The sequence below is a fragment of the Trichosurus vulpecula genome, chromosome 1 (assembly GCF_011100635.1).
Source record: "Trichosurus vulpecula isolate mTriVul1 chromosome 1, mTriVul1.pri, whole genome shotgun sequence".
NCBI lineage: Eukaryota > Metazoa > Chordata > Mammalia > Diprotodontia > Phalangeridae > Trichosurus > Trichosurus vulpecula.
Window position 1 is genome coordinate 36402867 of NC_050573.1, and position 14053 is coordinate 36416919.

The following is a 14053-nucleotide window of genomic DNA, read 5'->3' on the forward strand; positions in this document are numbered from 1 at the left end:
AAAATAGCTTTGGTGGACTATGTTAACCTACCAACCGCCGTTTACTCGAGCAAGGAGTAACACAAAAGGCATTGTCCAAGATATGTACGATCAGAACATGGGGCGGGCTGGTCAGGTGTGGAGAATGAGCGATAACAGATGGACAGCCTCAGCATGGGCACTGGCATTCTTAACGTGGTCACTGGGTTGATGGGCAGTGGAGAACTTACATAAGAACCCAGGCCTCAGTCTCCCAAAATGAGATCATGGGTTGTGATCAGTCAGCCAGTGAGCATTTATTTAGTAGCAGTAGAAGTAGTAGAAAGTGTACCCCCATCATGGAATCACAATTACAGCTGGCATTGCTACAGCATGGACAGGTTTGCCAGGTGCTTTCCATATTTTTATCACAACAGCGAGCTAGGTATTACGATTATTGGTCATGTTATCCTCATTTTACAGATGAGGAAACTGAGAGAAGTCAAGCAGCTTGCCCACAATCACACAGTTAGTGAATGTCAGAGGGAGAATTTAGACCCACATCTTTCCAATTCCGTATCTAGCACTTGGTTTACTGTGCCAGGCTACCTCTCTGAGGCACGAACGGTAAACCACAGCACACCTTTATATGAAGCTCAGCTTATGGCTTGCAGGGTAAAGATGGGCATTCCCATTGGAAATGAGGTGGGATGGAAATGGGAAGAAGACGAGATCCCTGGGACAATGGTTTGGCAATGTGCTTTTGCTCTATGGGAAGCCCCTTGTAACTGGTTACTTTATGTGAGCATGCAGAGTATGTCATCTGTCTCTCCCTTTTTGAAAAGCCATATGTTTTTGAAGAGGGGTGCTGAAGCATAGCCTGGCACAGTGTATGATGAGTGCGTCATTCTCATCACTCATGTAGCACCCTTGGTAGGGGATGGAGGGTGGGGGATGGAGGGTGGGGGAGTGCACTAATACTCATAGGCTGGTTCTCAGAAAGTGGCTGCTTCCTTGGATTCTAGGGGTGACCCTATGAGTCTGTACTCCTAACACTACAACTGACAAGCCCCTAGTGGTGTGCTTCCTATGAACAATAAACCAGGAGATAAAATGAACTCTTGGCAAAGTCATTTACTCAAATGGCATAGCAAGTAGTTGTGAAATATTCCTCTCCTAAACTTGGAGCATATTCTCCCACAAATACATAATGTCTGTGAGAAGAGTGAGCACAAACTTAAGGATATCATGCATTATGTACAAGAGGGGTGGGGAATCTGCGTCCTGGAGGCCATATGTAGCTCTCTAGGGCTTGGCCACACTTGAGGACCTAGAGGGCTACATGTGGCCTTGAGGACGCAGGTTTCCCACCCCTGTTGTACAGTGTCATGTACACATGTGGCTAAGGCAATTCACAACTCCTGGTACTGCAGACCCTGGAAGACCTTTTTTTGTAGAGAATGCTCTTCAGGTTGGGTTGCCCAGCTGGGTCCCCAGGGTCGGATCTCCATAGCCCAATTGCCTTCTCTGTTGCCAGGGATCATGGTTCTTGAAAATGCTTCCTCCCTTCACTCACTATCTCTTAGTGTTCGTGTCTGTCTAGAGTAAATAGCTCTGTTCCCCAGTGGACGCACCGTCTTCCACTGGTCCCATAGCTCCCCACCAAAGCTACATGGCCTTGAAACAGCCACCTCCGCCTTCCCCTCCCCCTCCCGGTGGTCTTCGCAGTCAGCAGAAGGCTTGCGATCTTTCCCTCTTGAACTGCTGAAATTTGTCCAGGGCTTAGCGATTGAAAGCTCCCAGAGGCACTGGCTAATTTGTTTGCTCAGCCAATTGCTTTGTTCCCTTCTTAACTCAATCAGAGAAGTGTTTGTGCCTCATAAAGGGATCATAGGCTATTCTAGTTAGTTAACCCATTATAACCTCTTTTTCCTCCCTTACACATAAGTCAAAACTTAAACTTTAGGATTGAAGAGGTGTCATTAAAAGCACAGAAGGAAGCCTGTCGGCTGGCGCTCATGGATGAACTGAGCTATATGCCATTTAAATTGCTTGTTTTTCCAGTTAAGGAAGGAAATCTTAAAATAGCTGATGAGCCTGCTTCCCAATAATGTGGGCCCTCCCCCCACTAGTGAAGGCTCAAAAGTCACCTACACCTTCTCTCCTGTACAATTTTTGTCCACATTCTCCTGTAAATACTCCATAGAGGATTGCCCCCACACCAGAGGCCTTTCCTGAGGTCTTTTAATGTTTTTGGATACAAGTATAACCCTCAGGCCACTCATTTATTTGCCCCTCACCTTAAATATAGGAACTGGCTCCCCTCATTTTCCAGCCATTGTTACCTTGGAATGGAGGTGAGTCTGAGTCCTTCCTGCCAGTGCACAAGGACCCTACCGTCCACAAGCTCTGGCAGGCCCCATCAAAGGAGGAAAGTTGGAACATGAATCTAGCTTGCTGTCCAAAGATCAGCTCAGCTGAGTTGGAAGGAGCATGTCACCAAAGGAGTTGGCCACCAGTGGGGATGACCTTGTCTTTTGGGCCACAGCCAGTCGTGAAGCCACCTCTACCAAGGTACAGGCAGGTCAAGAGCTGTGTTAGCAGATTTAGTGATGAAATAATGGCTCCACAGAGTATTGGGCTCATTTGTTCAGTGTCTGCGCCTTAGCAAAGTGCCTTCGTATCCACAACCCCAAGCGCTAACCAGTGGTCTCTTTACTGGCCGGGCACAGGGGAGCATATGACCGAGGAAGAGCTGTCAGACTGCTTCAGCACGCTGTTTGGCCTGAACCCAGAGGGCTGGAAGTCAGAACCTGCAACCTTAGATTACAAAGGTATGCCGTGATGATTAACTTTCTCCAGCCGTCTCCATGCACGAGGAGCACAAGGGGCTCTGAGCAAGGACCAGATATTCATTTTCTTGACTAGTTGAGTTTTAACCAAGTTCGGCACAAGGAAATCACCAGACAACCTGTTAGGAAGCAATGCGGATCCTCGAGGAGAGCATTTTAATAGTTTGTGGTGATTCTTTTTGACTTCATTGTTACCTTCCTTGCTTTTCCCTCTCTTTTTCCCTCTTAATAATGTTAATACTGTGTGACCTTGGGCAAGTCACTTAACCCCAATTGCCTTGCCTTCCCCCCTCCAAAAAAAATAGTATTGACAGACTCATTTGTACCTAGTGCTTCCAGGTAAACAAAAGTTTCCTCAAACACAGCCCTGGGCGGGTAGGTAATGCCGGCATTATCACCCCCATTTTACAGATGAAACTGAAGATCAGAGAGGTTAAATAATCTGGCTATGGTCACACAGCTAGTTAGGATTTGGAGCCAGAATTCAAGCTCAGGTCAGCGTAACTCAACAAACATTTATTAAATGTTTTCTGTATATAGCGCAGTACCTGGTACCATGCCTGGTGCTGGGGCTACAAAGACAAAAATGAAGAAGTCCTTGTCTTCAAAGAAGTTACATTCTTTGGGAGAAGGAAGGGTAAAACATGCACATAAATAAGTAAATAAATGGTCATTGGAAGAGAGAGTATTAACAATTGGGGGGATCAGGAAAGGCCTCATGGGGAGGTGGGACCTCAGCTGAGCTTTGAAGGAAGCTCAGGTCCTAAAAGAGGTGAATTCCAGGCTCAGACCATGCCCAAAGCAAATTATAAAGGGGGTAGGGGAGACAGAATAGCAAGGAGTTTGGAACATCAAGTGTATGGAATGTGAAACAGGCTAGAGAGCTGGGCTGGAGTCTGGTGGCAAAGAGTTTTAATTGAATGTCAGCCAGGGTCAGTTGTAAAAAAGTGTCCCAAAAGTCTTAGTGCAGTACAATGGCACTAAGATTTTTGGGACAGGGGCAGCTAGGTGGCGCAGTCAGTAGAGCACCGGCCCTGGAGTTTTTGGGACACCCTTTATTTTATTATGGAAGCAATAAGGAACAAGCCACTAAAGATTTTTGAGTGCAGGAAGGACATAATCAGACCCCTGCTTTAGGAAGATTGTTGTGGAAACTGTGCAGAGGATGGATTAGAGAAGGGAGAGTAAAAAAAAATGGGGAGGGGGCAGCTGGGTGGCTCAGTGGATAGAACACCAGCCCAGGAGTCAGGAAGACCTGAGTTCAAATCTGGCCTCAGACACTTACTAGCTGTGTGATCCTGGGCAGATCACTTAACCCTGCTTACCTCCAAACAAAAGTGGGGAGACCAATTAGGAGGCTTTGGCAATAATCGAGGCAGCTTGATAGGAGCCTGAGCTAGGGTAGCACTATATGAATGGAGAATGAGGACTGAGGAAAAAGATATTATGGAGGCAGAATCAACAGGACTTGGCAACTGATAGATCAAAGTGGATGAGAGAGAGAGAAGCCAAGAATGATTCCAAGATTCTGAATCTGGATGACAGGAAAGATGGTGGCACTTTCTTTTTTTTTATTTTTTATTTTTAGTTGACAACACTCAGTTCCACAAGTTTTTGGGTTCCAAATTTTCTCCCCCTCTCTCTCCTCCCTGCTCCCCCACCCCCAAGACCTCATGTAATCTGATATAGGTTCTACATATACCTTCACATTAAACTTATTTGCACCATAGTCAAGTTGTAAAGAAGAATTATAACCAATGGAGTGAATCATGAGAAAGAAGAAAAAAAACCAAAAAAGAAGAGAAAAAAAAGAGAGCGAATGGTTTGCCTCAATCTGCATTCAGACTCTGTAATTCTTTCTCTGGATGTGAATCACATTTTCCATCATGAGTCTTTTGGAGCTGTCTTTGAACCTTGCATTGCTGAGAAGAGCCAAGTTAGTCATCACAGATACCGTGTGTCTGTAAACGTGTATAATGTTCTCCTGGTTCTGCTCCCCTCACTCAGCATCAGTTCATATAATTCTTTCCAGGTTCTTATAAAGTCTGCCTGTTCATCATTTCTTATAGCACAATAGTATTCCATTATATTCATATACCACAACTTGTTCAGCCATTCCCCAATTGATGGGCATCCCCTTGATTTCCAGTTCTTTGCCACCACACAAAGAGCTGCTATAAACATTTTTGTACATACAGGTCCTTTTCCCATTCGTATGATCTCTCTGGGATACAACCCTAGAAGTGGTATTGCTGGATCAAAGCGTCTGCACATTTTTTTAACCCTTTGGGCATAGTTCCAAATTGCTCTCCAGAATGGCTGGATCAGTTCACAACTCTAGACTGTGGTACTTTCCACAGAAATAGGAACTTTTGGAAGGAGGGGAAGGCTAAGGGAGGATTTTTGTAAATTTGAAATGCTCTGGGGACGTTGAGGTAGAGACGTCCATTAGGCCTTTGGTGAAAAGAGTCTAAAGTTTGGATGAAGCTGAATGCACACATTGGGGAGTCTTCTTCATAGAGGTAATAATTGAGCCATGGGAACTGATGGGATCACCCAGATGTAGGGGAGAGAGGACCACTGAAGAATGCCCACATTGAGGAGCAAGAGGTGGAAGGATGGTGATCCAGTAGAGAAGATCACAGAGAGGTCGGATGAGCAGGAAGGGAGGACCCGAAGAGAGGGCAGTGTCACAGATGCCAAAGGGGAAGGGAGTGTCTAAGAGGAGTTTGGGATCACTAGGGTCAAAAACTGCAGAGGGGTCAAGAAGGGTGAGGAATGAGGAAAGGAGTCCAGAAAATGTCGGGAGCTTTGACAGGAAATACAAGGCCCCATAGTAGAGAGGAGAATCAGAGATAACTGGGTTAAATCTTGGTTCTGCTACTTACTAGGGTGACTTAGAGCTTCAAAAGACATTGGTGGAAGTGGGGAGAGAATATGTTCTGCTTGGGGGAGGGGATCAGAGACTCTGAACCTCAGTCTCCTCTCTTGTAAAAATAAGTTGTCTTTAAGGTACCCTCTGTCTGTAAACCTATGACCCCATAAATGGTGAGACCGTAGGCCAGAAATGGAAGGGGAGGATCAGATAAAGGTTATTTTTCTAAAAGTTTGGTTGTGGAAGGGAAGAGAGAAATGGAATAATAGCTTGAGGGGATGGTGGCTTCTAATGAAACTTTTTTATTAATAATAATAACTGTAGAATTTTACAAAGGTTTGCAAAGCACTTTACAAATATTGTCTCCGTTTATCCTCTCAGTGGCCTTAGGAGATAGGTGTTGTTATTATCCTCTTTTTACAGATGAAGAAACTGAGGTAGACAAAGGTTAAATGACTTATTCAGGGTCACACATGCCTAGTAAGCGTCTAAAGCTAGAATTGAAGTAAGTCTTCCTGACTCTAGGTCCAGTGCTCTAACCACTGCGATACCCCACTGCCTTTTCAAGGATGGGAGAGATATAGACATGTTTGTCAGCAGTGAGGAAGGAGCCAGTGGATGATGAGGAAATGCAGGTGAGAGGGGCAGGGGAGAGGACCCAGAGGAGATAGCAGGAGGGAGCACCAAGGCATAAACAGAGGGCTTGGCTTTGACAAGGAAAAGGATCACACCTTCCCAACAGATTGGGACAAAGGAGGAGAGAATGGGCACGATCTAGAGAGACTCTGGAGTGAACAACAGCAGGCTCCTGGACTCTGGGACTAGTGCTCTTCCCCCTATACCAAACCACCCTATTCCCATTGCGCAGATGGCTGGATATGAGGACACAATGAAGGGTTTTTACAGAAAAAGAGACCATTAGGAAGGGAGTGACAGGACTTCTCTCAGTTTACTGAAAAACTTTAGCATTTCCCAGAACTTTTAAATACATACGTATATTGTTTTTTAATGAATTGGGTCCCAGTATTCTTGCACACGTAATATGTGTGTGTATGAAGTATGTACTCCTCAGCTCTTACTTCAAAGATAAGGAATAGATGTAAAATCCATCTCTTCCTTCAAGGCTCAGCTAAGGTACCTCCTCCTCCACACACACACACACACACACACACACACACACGCACACGCATGCATACACACACACATGCACACAGCTGAACGTGCTCTCTCCCTCTTCAAATTTTTCTTTTTCCCTTTTTAAAAATTTATTCTCAGAGACTTAATCTTTTTTTTCTTCCAGTTCCAAATTCTCTCCATCCTTCTACCCCCTCTCCTACCTGTTGAGAAGTCAAGAAAAACAAAACCTATTACAAATATGTACAGATATGCAAAACAAGTTTCTACCTTAACTATGTTCCAAAAAAGGGAAAGAAATAGAAAAAAAAAATGCTTCAGTCTGCACTCTGAGCCCATCAACTCTCTGTCTGGAGGTAGCAGTATGTTTCATCATGAGTCCTTTGGTTTCATGGCTGGTCATTGTGTTGATTAGAATTCACAGTTAATTATCATTACAATTTTGCTATTACTATGAAGATTGTTCTCCTGGTTCTGCTCACTTCACTTTGCACCAGTTCACGCATATCTTCCCAGGTTTGTTCTGAAACCATTCTGCTCATCAGAGTTGTTTTTCCTTCATTATTCCCTGCTTTATATTGCATATCTATGGACATGTCATATCACTGTCTTGGAAGAATGTAAGTAAGCATAGATAATTTTTATTACATTAAATTGAAGTTTTTGCACAAACAAAACTAATGCAGCCAAGATTAGAAGGAAAGTAAAAACTGGGGGAAAAATTACAGCAAATTTCTCTGATAAAAGCCTCATTTCTCAAATATATAGAGAACTGAATCAAATTTATTAGAATATGAGTCTAATTGATAGAGGTCAGTTGATAAAAACCAAAGAATATGAAAAGCAGTTTTCAGATGAAGAAATCAAAGCTGTCTATAATCATATAAAATAAGCTCTAAATCACTATTGATTACAGAAATGCAAATTAAAACCATTCCAAGGTGCCACCTTCACACCCATCAGATTGGCTAATATGACAGAAAAGGAAATGACAGACGTTGAAGGGGATATGGGAAAATTGGAACACTAATGCATTGCTGGTGGAGTTGTAAACTGGTCTAACCATTTGGGAGAGCAATTTGGAACTGTGCCCAGAGGGCTATAAAACTGTACACACCCTTTGATCCAGCATAATCACTACTAGGTCTGTGTTCCAAAGAGATTTTTTAAAAAAGGAAAAGGACCTATATGTACAAAAATATTTATAGCAGCTCTTTTTGTGGTGTCAAAGAATTGGAAATTGAAGGGATGACCATCAATTGCAGAATGACTGAACGAGTTGTAGCATATGAATGTAATGGAGTACTACTTTGTTATAATAAATGATTAACAGGATGCTTTGAGAAAAACCTGAAAACACTTACATGAACTGATTCAGAGTGAAGTGAGCAGAACCAGGAGAACACTGTACATAGTAATGGCAGTATTGTATAATGAATAGCTGTGAATGACTTAGTTATTCTTAGCAATACAAAGATCCAAGACAGTCCTGAAGAACTTATGAAAAATGCTATCCTACTCCAGAGAAAGAAGTTGATGGAGTCTCAGTGTAGATCAAAGTAGACTATTTTTTCTTTCTTTGTGTTTTAATGAGGTTTTTTTGGTCTGTGTTTTCTTTCATAACATGACTAATATGGAAATGTGTTTTACATGATTGCCCATGTATAACCTATTAACAAATTGCTTGCCCTCTCAATGAGTGAGGAGAGGAGAGCAGGAAGGAGAGAATTTGGAACAAAAAATTTAAGGAAAAAAGAATGTAAGTAAGCTCCTTGAGGGCTGAGATTGTCAAGTCAACAAATATTTATTAATCACCTACTATGTGCAAGGCACCATGATAAGTCCTAGGGATACAAAGAAAGGTCAAGGAGCTCATTCTCTAATAAGGAAGAAAACATACAAATAACTGTATAGATAAGCTATAGACAGGATAGACTGGGGATCATCTCAGAGGGAAAGCATGAGCATTAAGGGGGACAAAGAAGAGCTTCTTACAGAAGGTGAGATCTTCATTGACATTTGAAGGAAGCCGGGAGGTAGAACAGAATTCCAAGCAATACATTGAAAATGTCCAGAGTTATAGGACAGTGTGGGGCATACCTGGAGTCCTTGCTGCTAGGGAGACTGATAATGGTGGATAGTTTGAGTTCAGGAGTTTTGAGCTGCAGTTGGATGAGAATGGATCAGGTGGCCAGGCTAAGTGTGACACCAATATGATGTGCCCCTGGGAGCAGAGGGCTGCCAGGCTACCTCAGGATAGGTGAACTGGCTGGGTCAGAAAAATGGAGTAGGTTAAAGCTTCTGTGCTGATAGTATTGTGACCTGGCTGTGAGAGTCACTGCCCTTTTAACTTGGTTGAGGTAGGGAGGAGACCTAGTCAGAAAGGAAAAGAAAGGAAGGGAAGAAGGGGAGCGAAAGGAAAGGAAGGACAGAGGGAAGGGAAGGGAAAGAAGGAAAAGGGAGTAGAAAGGAGAGGATTTGGAGATAATACATCTTGTTCAAGGAACAGCCAGGCAGCTGATGTCATTGGACTATAGAGTATGTGAAGAGAAATGAGGTATAAGAAAGCCCGGAAAGATAGGAAGAGGCCAGGTCGTGAAGGGCTTTAGAAGCAAGACAGAAGATTTTCTGTCTGGTATTGGAGTTGATAGGGAACTGCTGGCATTCACTGACTAAGTGATGTCATAGTCAGACTTGGACTCTGGGTAAATCCATGTGACAGCCAAGTGGAGGATGGATGGGTGGGGAGGGACTTGCGGCAGGCTGACCCATTGCAATAATCCAGGTGCAAGGTGATGAGGGCCTGCACCAGAGTTGGGGTCTCAGTGTCGGAGGAGAGAAGCGGGGACAGGACTTGGCAATTGACTGGATATCAGGGGCTGGAGAGAGTGAGGAATCTGAAGCTTGTAGGGAGGCGACCGTAGAATTTCCTGGTTGCCCTTCTTCTGACCCAGGCAAGTAGGGATAGTAAGGACACAGAGTGCCTGGAAAGCTTGTGGACAGCTTGCCCTTTTTGTCAGGATCTCCCTGGAATCACCCAAGGTAACCAAGATCTCTGGTCTCCATTGATGCTGCCCCTCCCTGTTCAGGTATTAGAGAGAAGGACATCAACAATATTAACAGTTTCTAAATCCAGACCAATCCACAGTAGTCTAGACTGGTCAGTCATTTCCAGCTCTAAATTTGAGGCATTCCAACCTTGGACAGTGGGAAGGGCTGGTGAATGGAATGGGGACAGAGGGCTGGCCTTGGACCCATGAAGGCTCGGATTTGAATCCTGCGTCTGATCCACTTAACCTGGAGGAGCTTTGATTTCCTCCTTCATATGATGGAAGCAACATCTGAACATCTCAAGCTCCTCCTTTTAAAAAAAGTTTCCCCAATTACATGTTAAAACAATTTTAAAACATTTTTTTAGTTTTGAGTTTTAGATTGTATCCCTCCCTCCCTTCCCCACTCCCTGAAATGGTAAGCAATCTGATATTGCTTATATTGATAACATGACATGTGCAGTCATGTTAGGTATTTCCACATTAGTCATTTTGTACAAGAAGACTTGAATAGAAAGAAAGAGAAAGAAAGATAGTATGCTTTGGTCTGTATTCAAATGCCATCAGTTCTTTCTCTGGAGGCAGATAGCATTTTTCATCATGGGTCCTTTGGGATTCTCTTGGACCATCATATTGCTGAGAATAGCTTAGTCATTCCCAATTCTTCACCAAACAGTGTTGCTGTTACTGTGTACAACATTCTCCTGGTTCTGCTCATTTCACTCTGCATCAGTTTTTCTGAAAGCATCCTCTTGTCATTTCTCATAGCACAGTAATATTCCATAACAATCATCTGTCGCAGCTTGCTTAGCCATTCCCCCAATTGATGGGCATCCCTGTGATTCCCAGTTCTTAGCCACCACAAAAAGTGCAGCTCCTCCTTCCCAGGTCTTAGGTGAGATAAGGGATAGAAAGGGCTTTGAAAACCTTACAGGTCGGTAGTAATGGGAGCTGACAACCAGCATGTGGAACATTTTTGGAAAGACTCAAACACAGTAGAAAAAGGAGAGCTGGGCAGGTGGGAAGAGAATGTGGCTGCAAGAAGGAGGGGTATTTGGCCCGCAGAGGAGGCTTGAAGGGAAGTTGTCCATGGCTTTAGGTCACTGAAAGGCCATCAAGGGAAGGAGCGCATTTAGGGTTAGAGGGATCAGGTTTGTTTGGTTTGGCCTGGGAGGGCAGAATGGGGAACAACAAAGAAGGTGGGGAGGAGGATTAGGTTTGGTGTTTGTTAAAAGAAACTTCCTAACAATGAGAGGTGTCCTGGGAAGCTGTGCCTTCCCCTTCACCTGGAGGTCTCCACGTGGTACCCAGAGGACCCCTTGTCTAGAGTGTTTGAGAGGGAACTCCTTTTCAGGTCAAGGTCGTTGGGCTAGTTGCCTCTGAGGTTCCTTCCAGTGCAGAAATTCATATTCATCGAGGCCTAGATCAGAAACATACTAGCAGTGTGACCTCTCTGAGCCTCATTTATCCTAGCTGTAAAATGGGAATAATACTTGTGCTGTCTCCCTTCTTGTGCGAGGAAAGTGCTTTGCAAGCTGGTAAAGTGCTCTAAAAGTGGGAGTTATTATTGTTACCATGTTCCATTTGTTCTTCATTTGGGCTTTTCTTCCAAAGCGTCTTGAGCCAGAATCACTCTTCCTCTCCATGTAAGACTCTCCAATGAAGTTGGCAGAAGGCTGGTTAATGGTCATCACTATAGTGGAAATTAACCAACTTCCACACAATGACATGCAAGGAACCAAGGCCAAGACCTAGAACAGGTCCCTCTCAATGTGGTGGTGGTGGTGGTTGTTTGGATGATACTTCCTTTTGGTTCTTTTACTGAGCCCTCCTAGGCTGGAGACTTGATCATTTGGGGGCCATTTGGTTTCATCTTGTTCATCCAGGGTCTGGCATTTGCCTGGAAGAAGAGCTCCCGGAAGAAATCACTGCTGAGATATTCACTGCTGACATTCTTGGCTTGCCCATTCCTGAAGACATCTGAAAAGACCACTGATGTGGGAAGGACGGCAGGAAACGCAGAACTTGGTCTTTGCCCAAGAGACGCTGCTTTCCCAATAGATTCTCCCTCCACTTAACACACTCCCCCCACAATCCCTCACCCCCACTGACTCTTTTAGGGATTTTAAAATTCAAGGTGTTGGAAAGACCAGTATCCTGCTAGTTGACAAAACAAATGAACTGGGGAACTGGGTTAAATATGAAACATGAAAATTAAAGGAAGACAATTGCACATAGTTATTTGGGTCTGTCCTTGTTCTCTAGAGGTGATTTTTCCAGAAGAGAGAGAGAGGCCTCTGAGAACTCATCTATGGGTAGGGTGGGAGTCGGGGAGTGGAAGGTTGGCACACAGGAAGCACCTTATGTCACTGACTTCCTCTGTAAGACACAAGACATAAAACAAGCTTCATTCCCAGAGGAGTACATGTGGCCCAATGTTAATTCTGAGTCATTCATGACTGCTCAAGTAAGTCATCAGCATCGATTTAGGCAATTCAGGCAGGGTGGGGATGGTTCAGTCCTCTTTGCTTTCAGGGTTGGGCACCTTCCAGAATTGGCTTATCTCATCAGAAGCCAGCAACAGCGGATGGGGATGGCCGTTAACAAGAGCATCAACGGCCATGCTTAATCCAAACAGGAACCTCAACAGAGAATCTAAAAAAACAAGGCAACTGGCACACACACCCAGACTGCCCACATGTGCTGAAGTAGAACCACAAACCACCCTGTCAGGGCCAACGCATCCCAACAGAATCTGGGTTGGTCTTCGCCTGTATCTCCCTGAGGCACATTTTGTTTGCTCTCATTGGTGTCTCCCTGCATGAATGACCCTGGACCTGGTGATACAGGGAGGAGTTTTGTACCACTATTCAACAACTTCAGCAGGCTTATTCTGGGAAGCCATAATTCACGTGTCCATGGCACTTAAGGTATGCAAAACACACTCATCAAGATAGCCCTCTGACGTATTAGTTGGCACTTGGTATTTGCCAAGTGCTGTATGTATATTTTCTCATTTGATCCTTAGAACAATGTAAGTGCTATTACCCCATTTTATAGATGGGGACACTGAGGCAGAAACTGATGAAGTGACTTGCCCAGAGTCACACAGCTAGGAAGTGTGTAAGGCTGGATTTGAACCCAGGTCTTCCTGATTCCAAGTCTAGCACTCTGTCCCCTGTGCCACCTGGCCGGTAGGCAGTACAAGTATTATTCCAATTTTATAGATGGAGAAATGGAGAACCAGAGAAGTAAAGGGACTTGCCCAGGGCCACACAACTTAGGAACACTAGAGCTTAAACTCTGGGCACCCCATTTTAGAGAGGACCCCAAAAACTAGACAAAGAAGGGCCTAGAGAGCACGATGTATAAGACCTGGTTGAAAGAACTAGGGAATGGTCCACAAGGAGAAAGGAAGGCTTGAGGTGGGGGGAGGGGAAGAGCGCGAGGGGGGAGAATTTGAAGGGCCGTTGTGTGGAAGAAGGATTGGGCTTGTCCTTGTTGGCTCCCTGGGCATCACTAGGGAGTCCTGGGGGAAGTCACAGAGGGGCAGGCTTAAGCTTCGTGTCAGTAAATACTTCCTAACAAAGAGGGCCATCCTCAGAGGGAGGAGACTGCCTTCCCCCAAGGAAGGACTTCAAGCAAAGGCTGTTGGGTATGTGGCAGGTGGGGGTTCTCATTCCCAAACAGGTAGGACCGGACTTGATGGCCTCTGAGGTTCCAGATCTGAAATTCTGTGATTCGGCATCTGACTCCCAAACTGATGCTTTTACACCTTCCCTATACTGGACTCTTGGGATACAGATGCAAGAAGACACAATTCCAACCTGCCTTCAAGGAGTTTACAGTCAAATGGCAGGGTGTGAAATGAGGCAACTAGGTGGCATAATGGATAGAGTGCTGGGTCCGTAGTCAGAAAAACCAGATTTCAAATCCAGCCTCAGACACTTACTAGCCGTATGACCCTGGGCAGATCACTTAACCCTTGTGTGCCTTGGTTCTCCATCTGGAAAATAGGAATAATAATTGTGCCTACTCCCCCCGCCATTGTTGTAAGAATCAAATGAGATATTTTAATGGGCTTACCCCAGTGCCTGGCACGTAGTAGGATAGCATAAATGCTAGCGATGATGATGATGGCGGCGATGATGATGATGATGGTGGTGATGATGGTGGTGGTGATG

At 44.6% G+C, this 14053-nt stretch overlaps 1 protein-coding gene across 1 annotated transcript in view; it reads left to right on the forward strand.

Moving 5' to 3' along the window:
• CFAP251 (cilia and flagella associated protein 251) overlaps positions 1 to 12075 on the forward strand; it is an 81761-nt gene extending 69686 nt beyond the window's left edge. Inside the window, exons 20-21 of the mRNA XM_036768313.1 lie at positions 2691 to 2792; positions 11756 to 12075. Of these exons, the coding sequence (XP_036624208.1) occupies positions 2691 to 2792; positions 11756 to 11853 (200 nt within the window). The 3' untranslated portion in view covers positions 11854 to 12075. The remainder of the gene's footprint in view (positions 1 to 2690; positions 2793 to 11755) is intronic.
• Positions 12076 to 14053: the final 1978 nt, after the last annotated feature.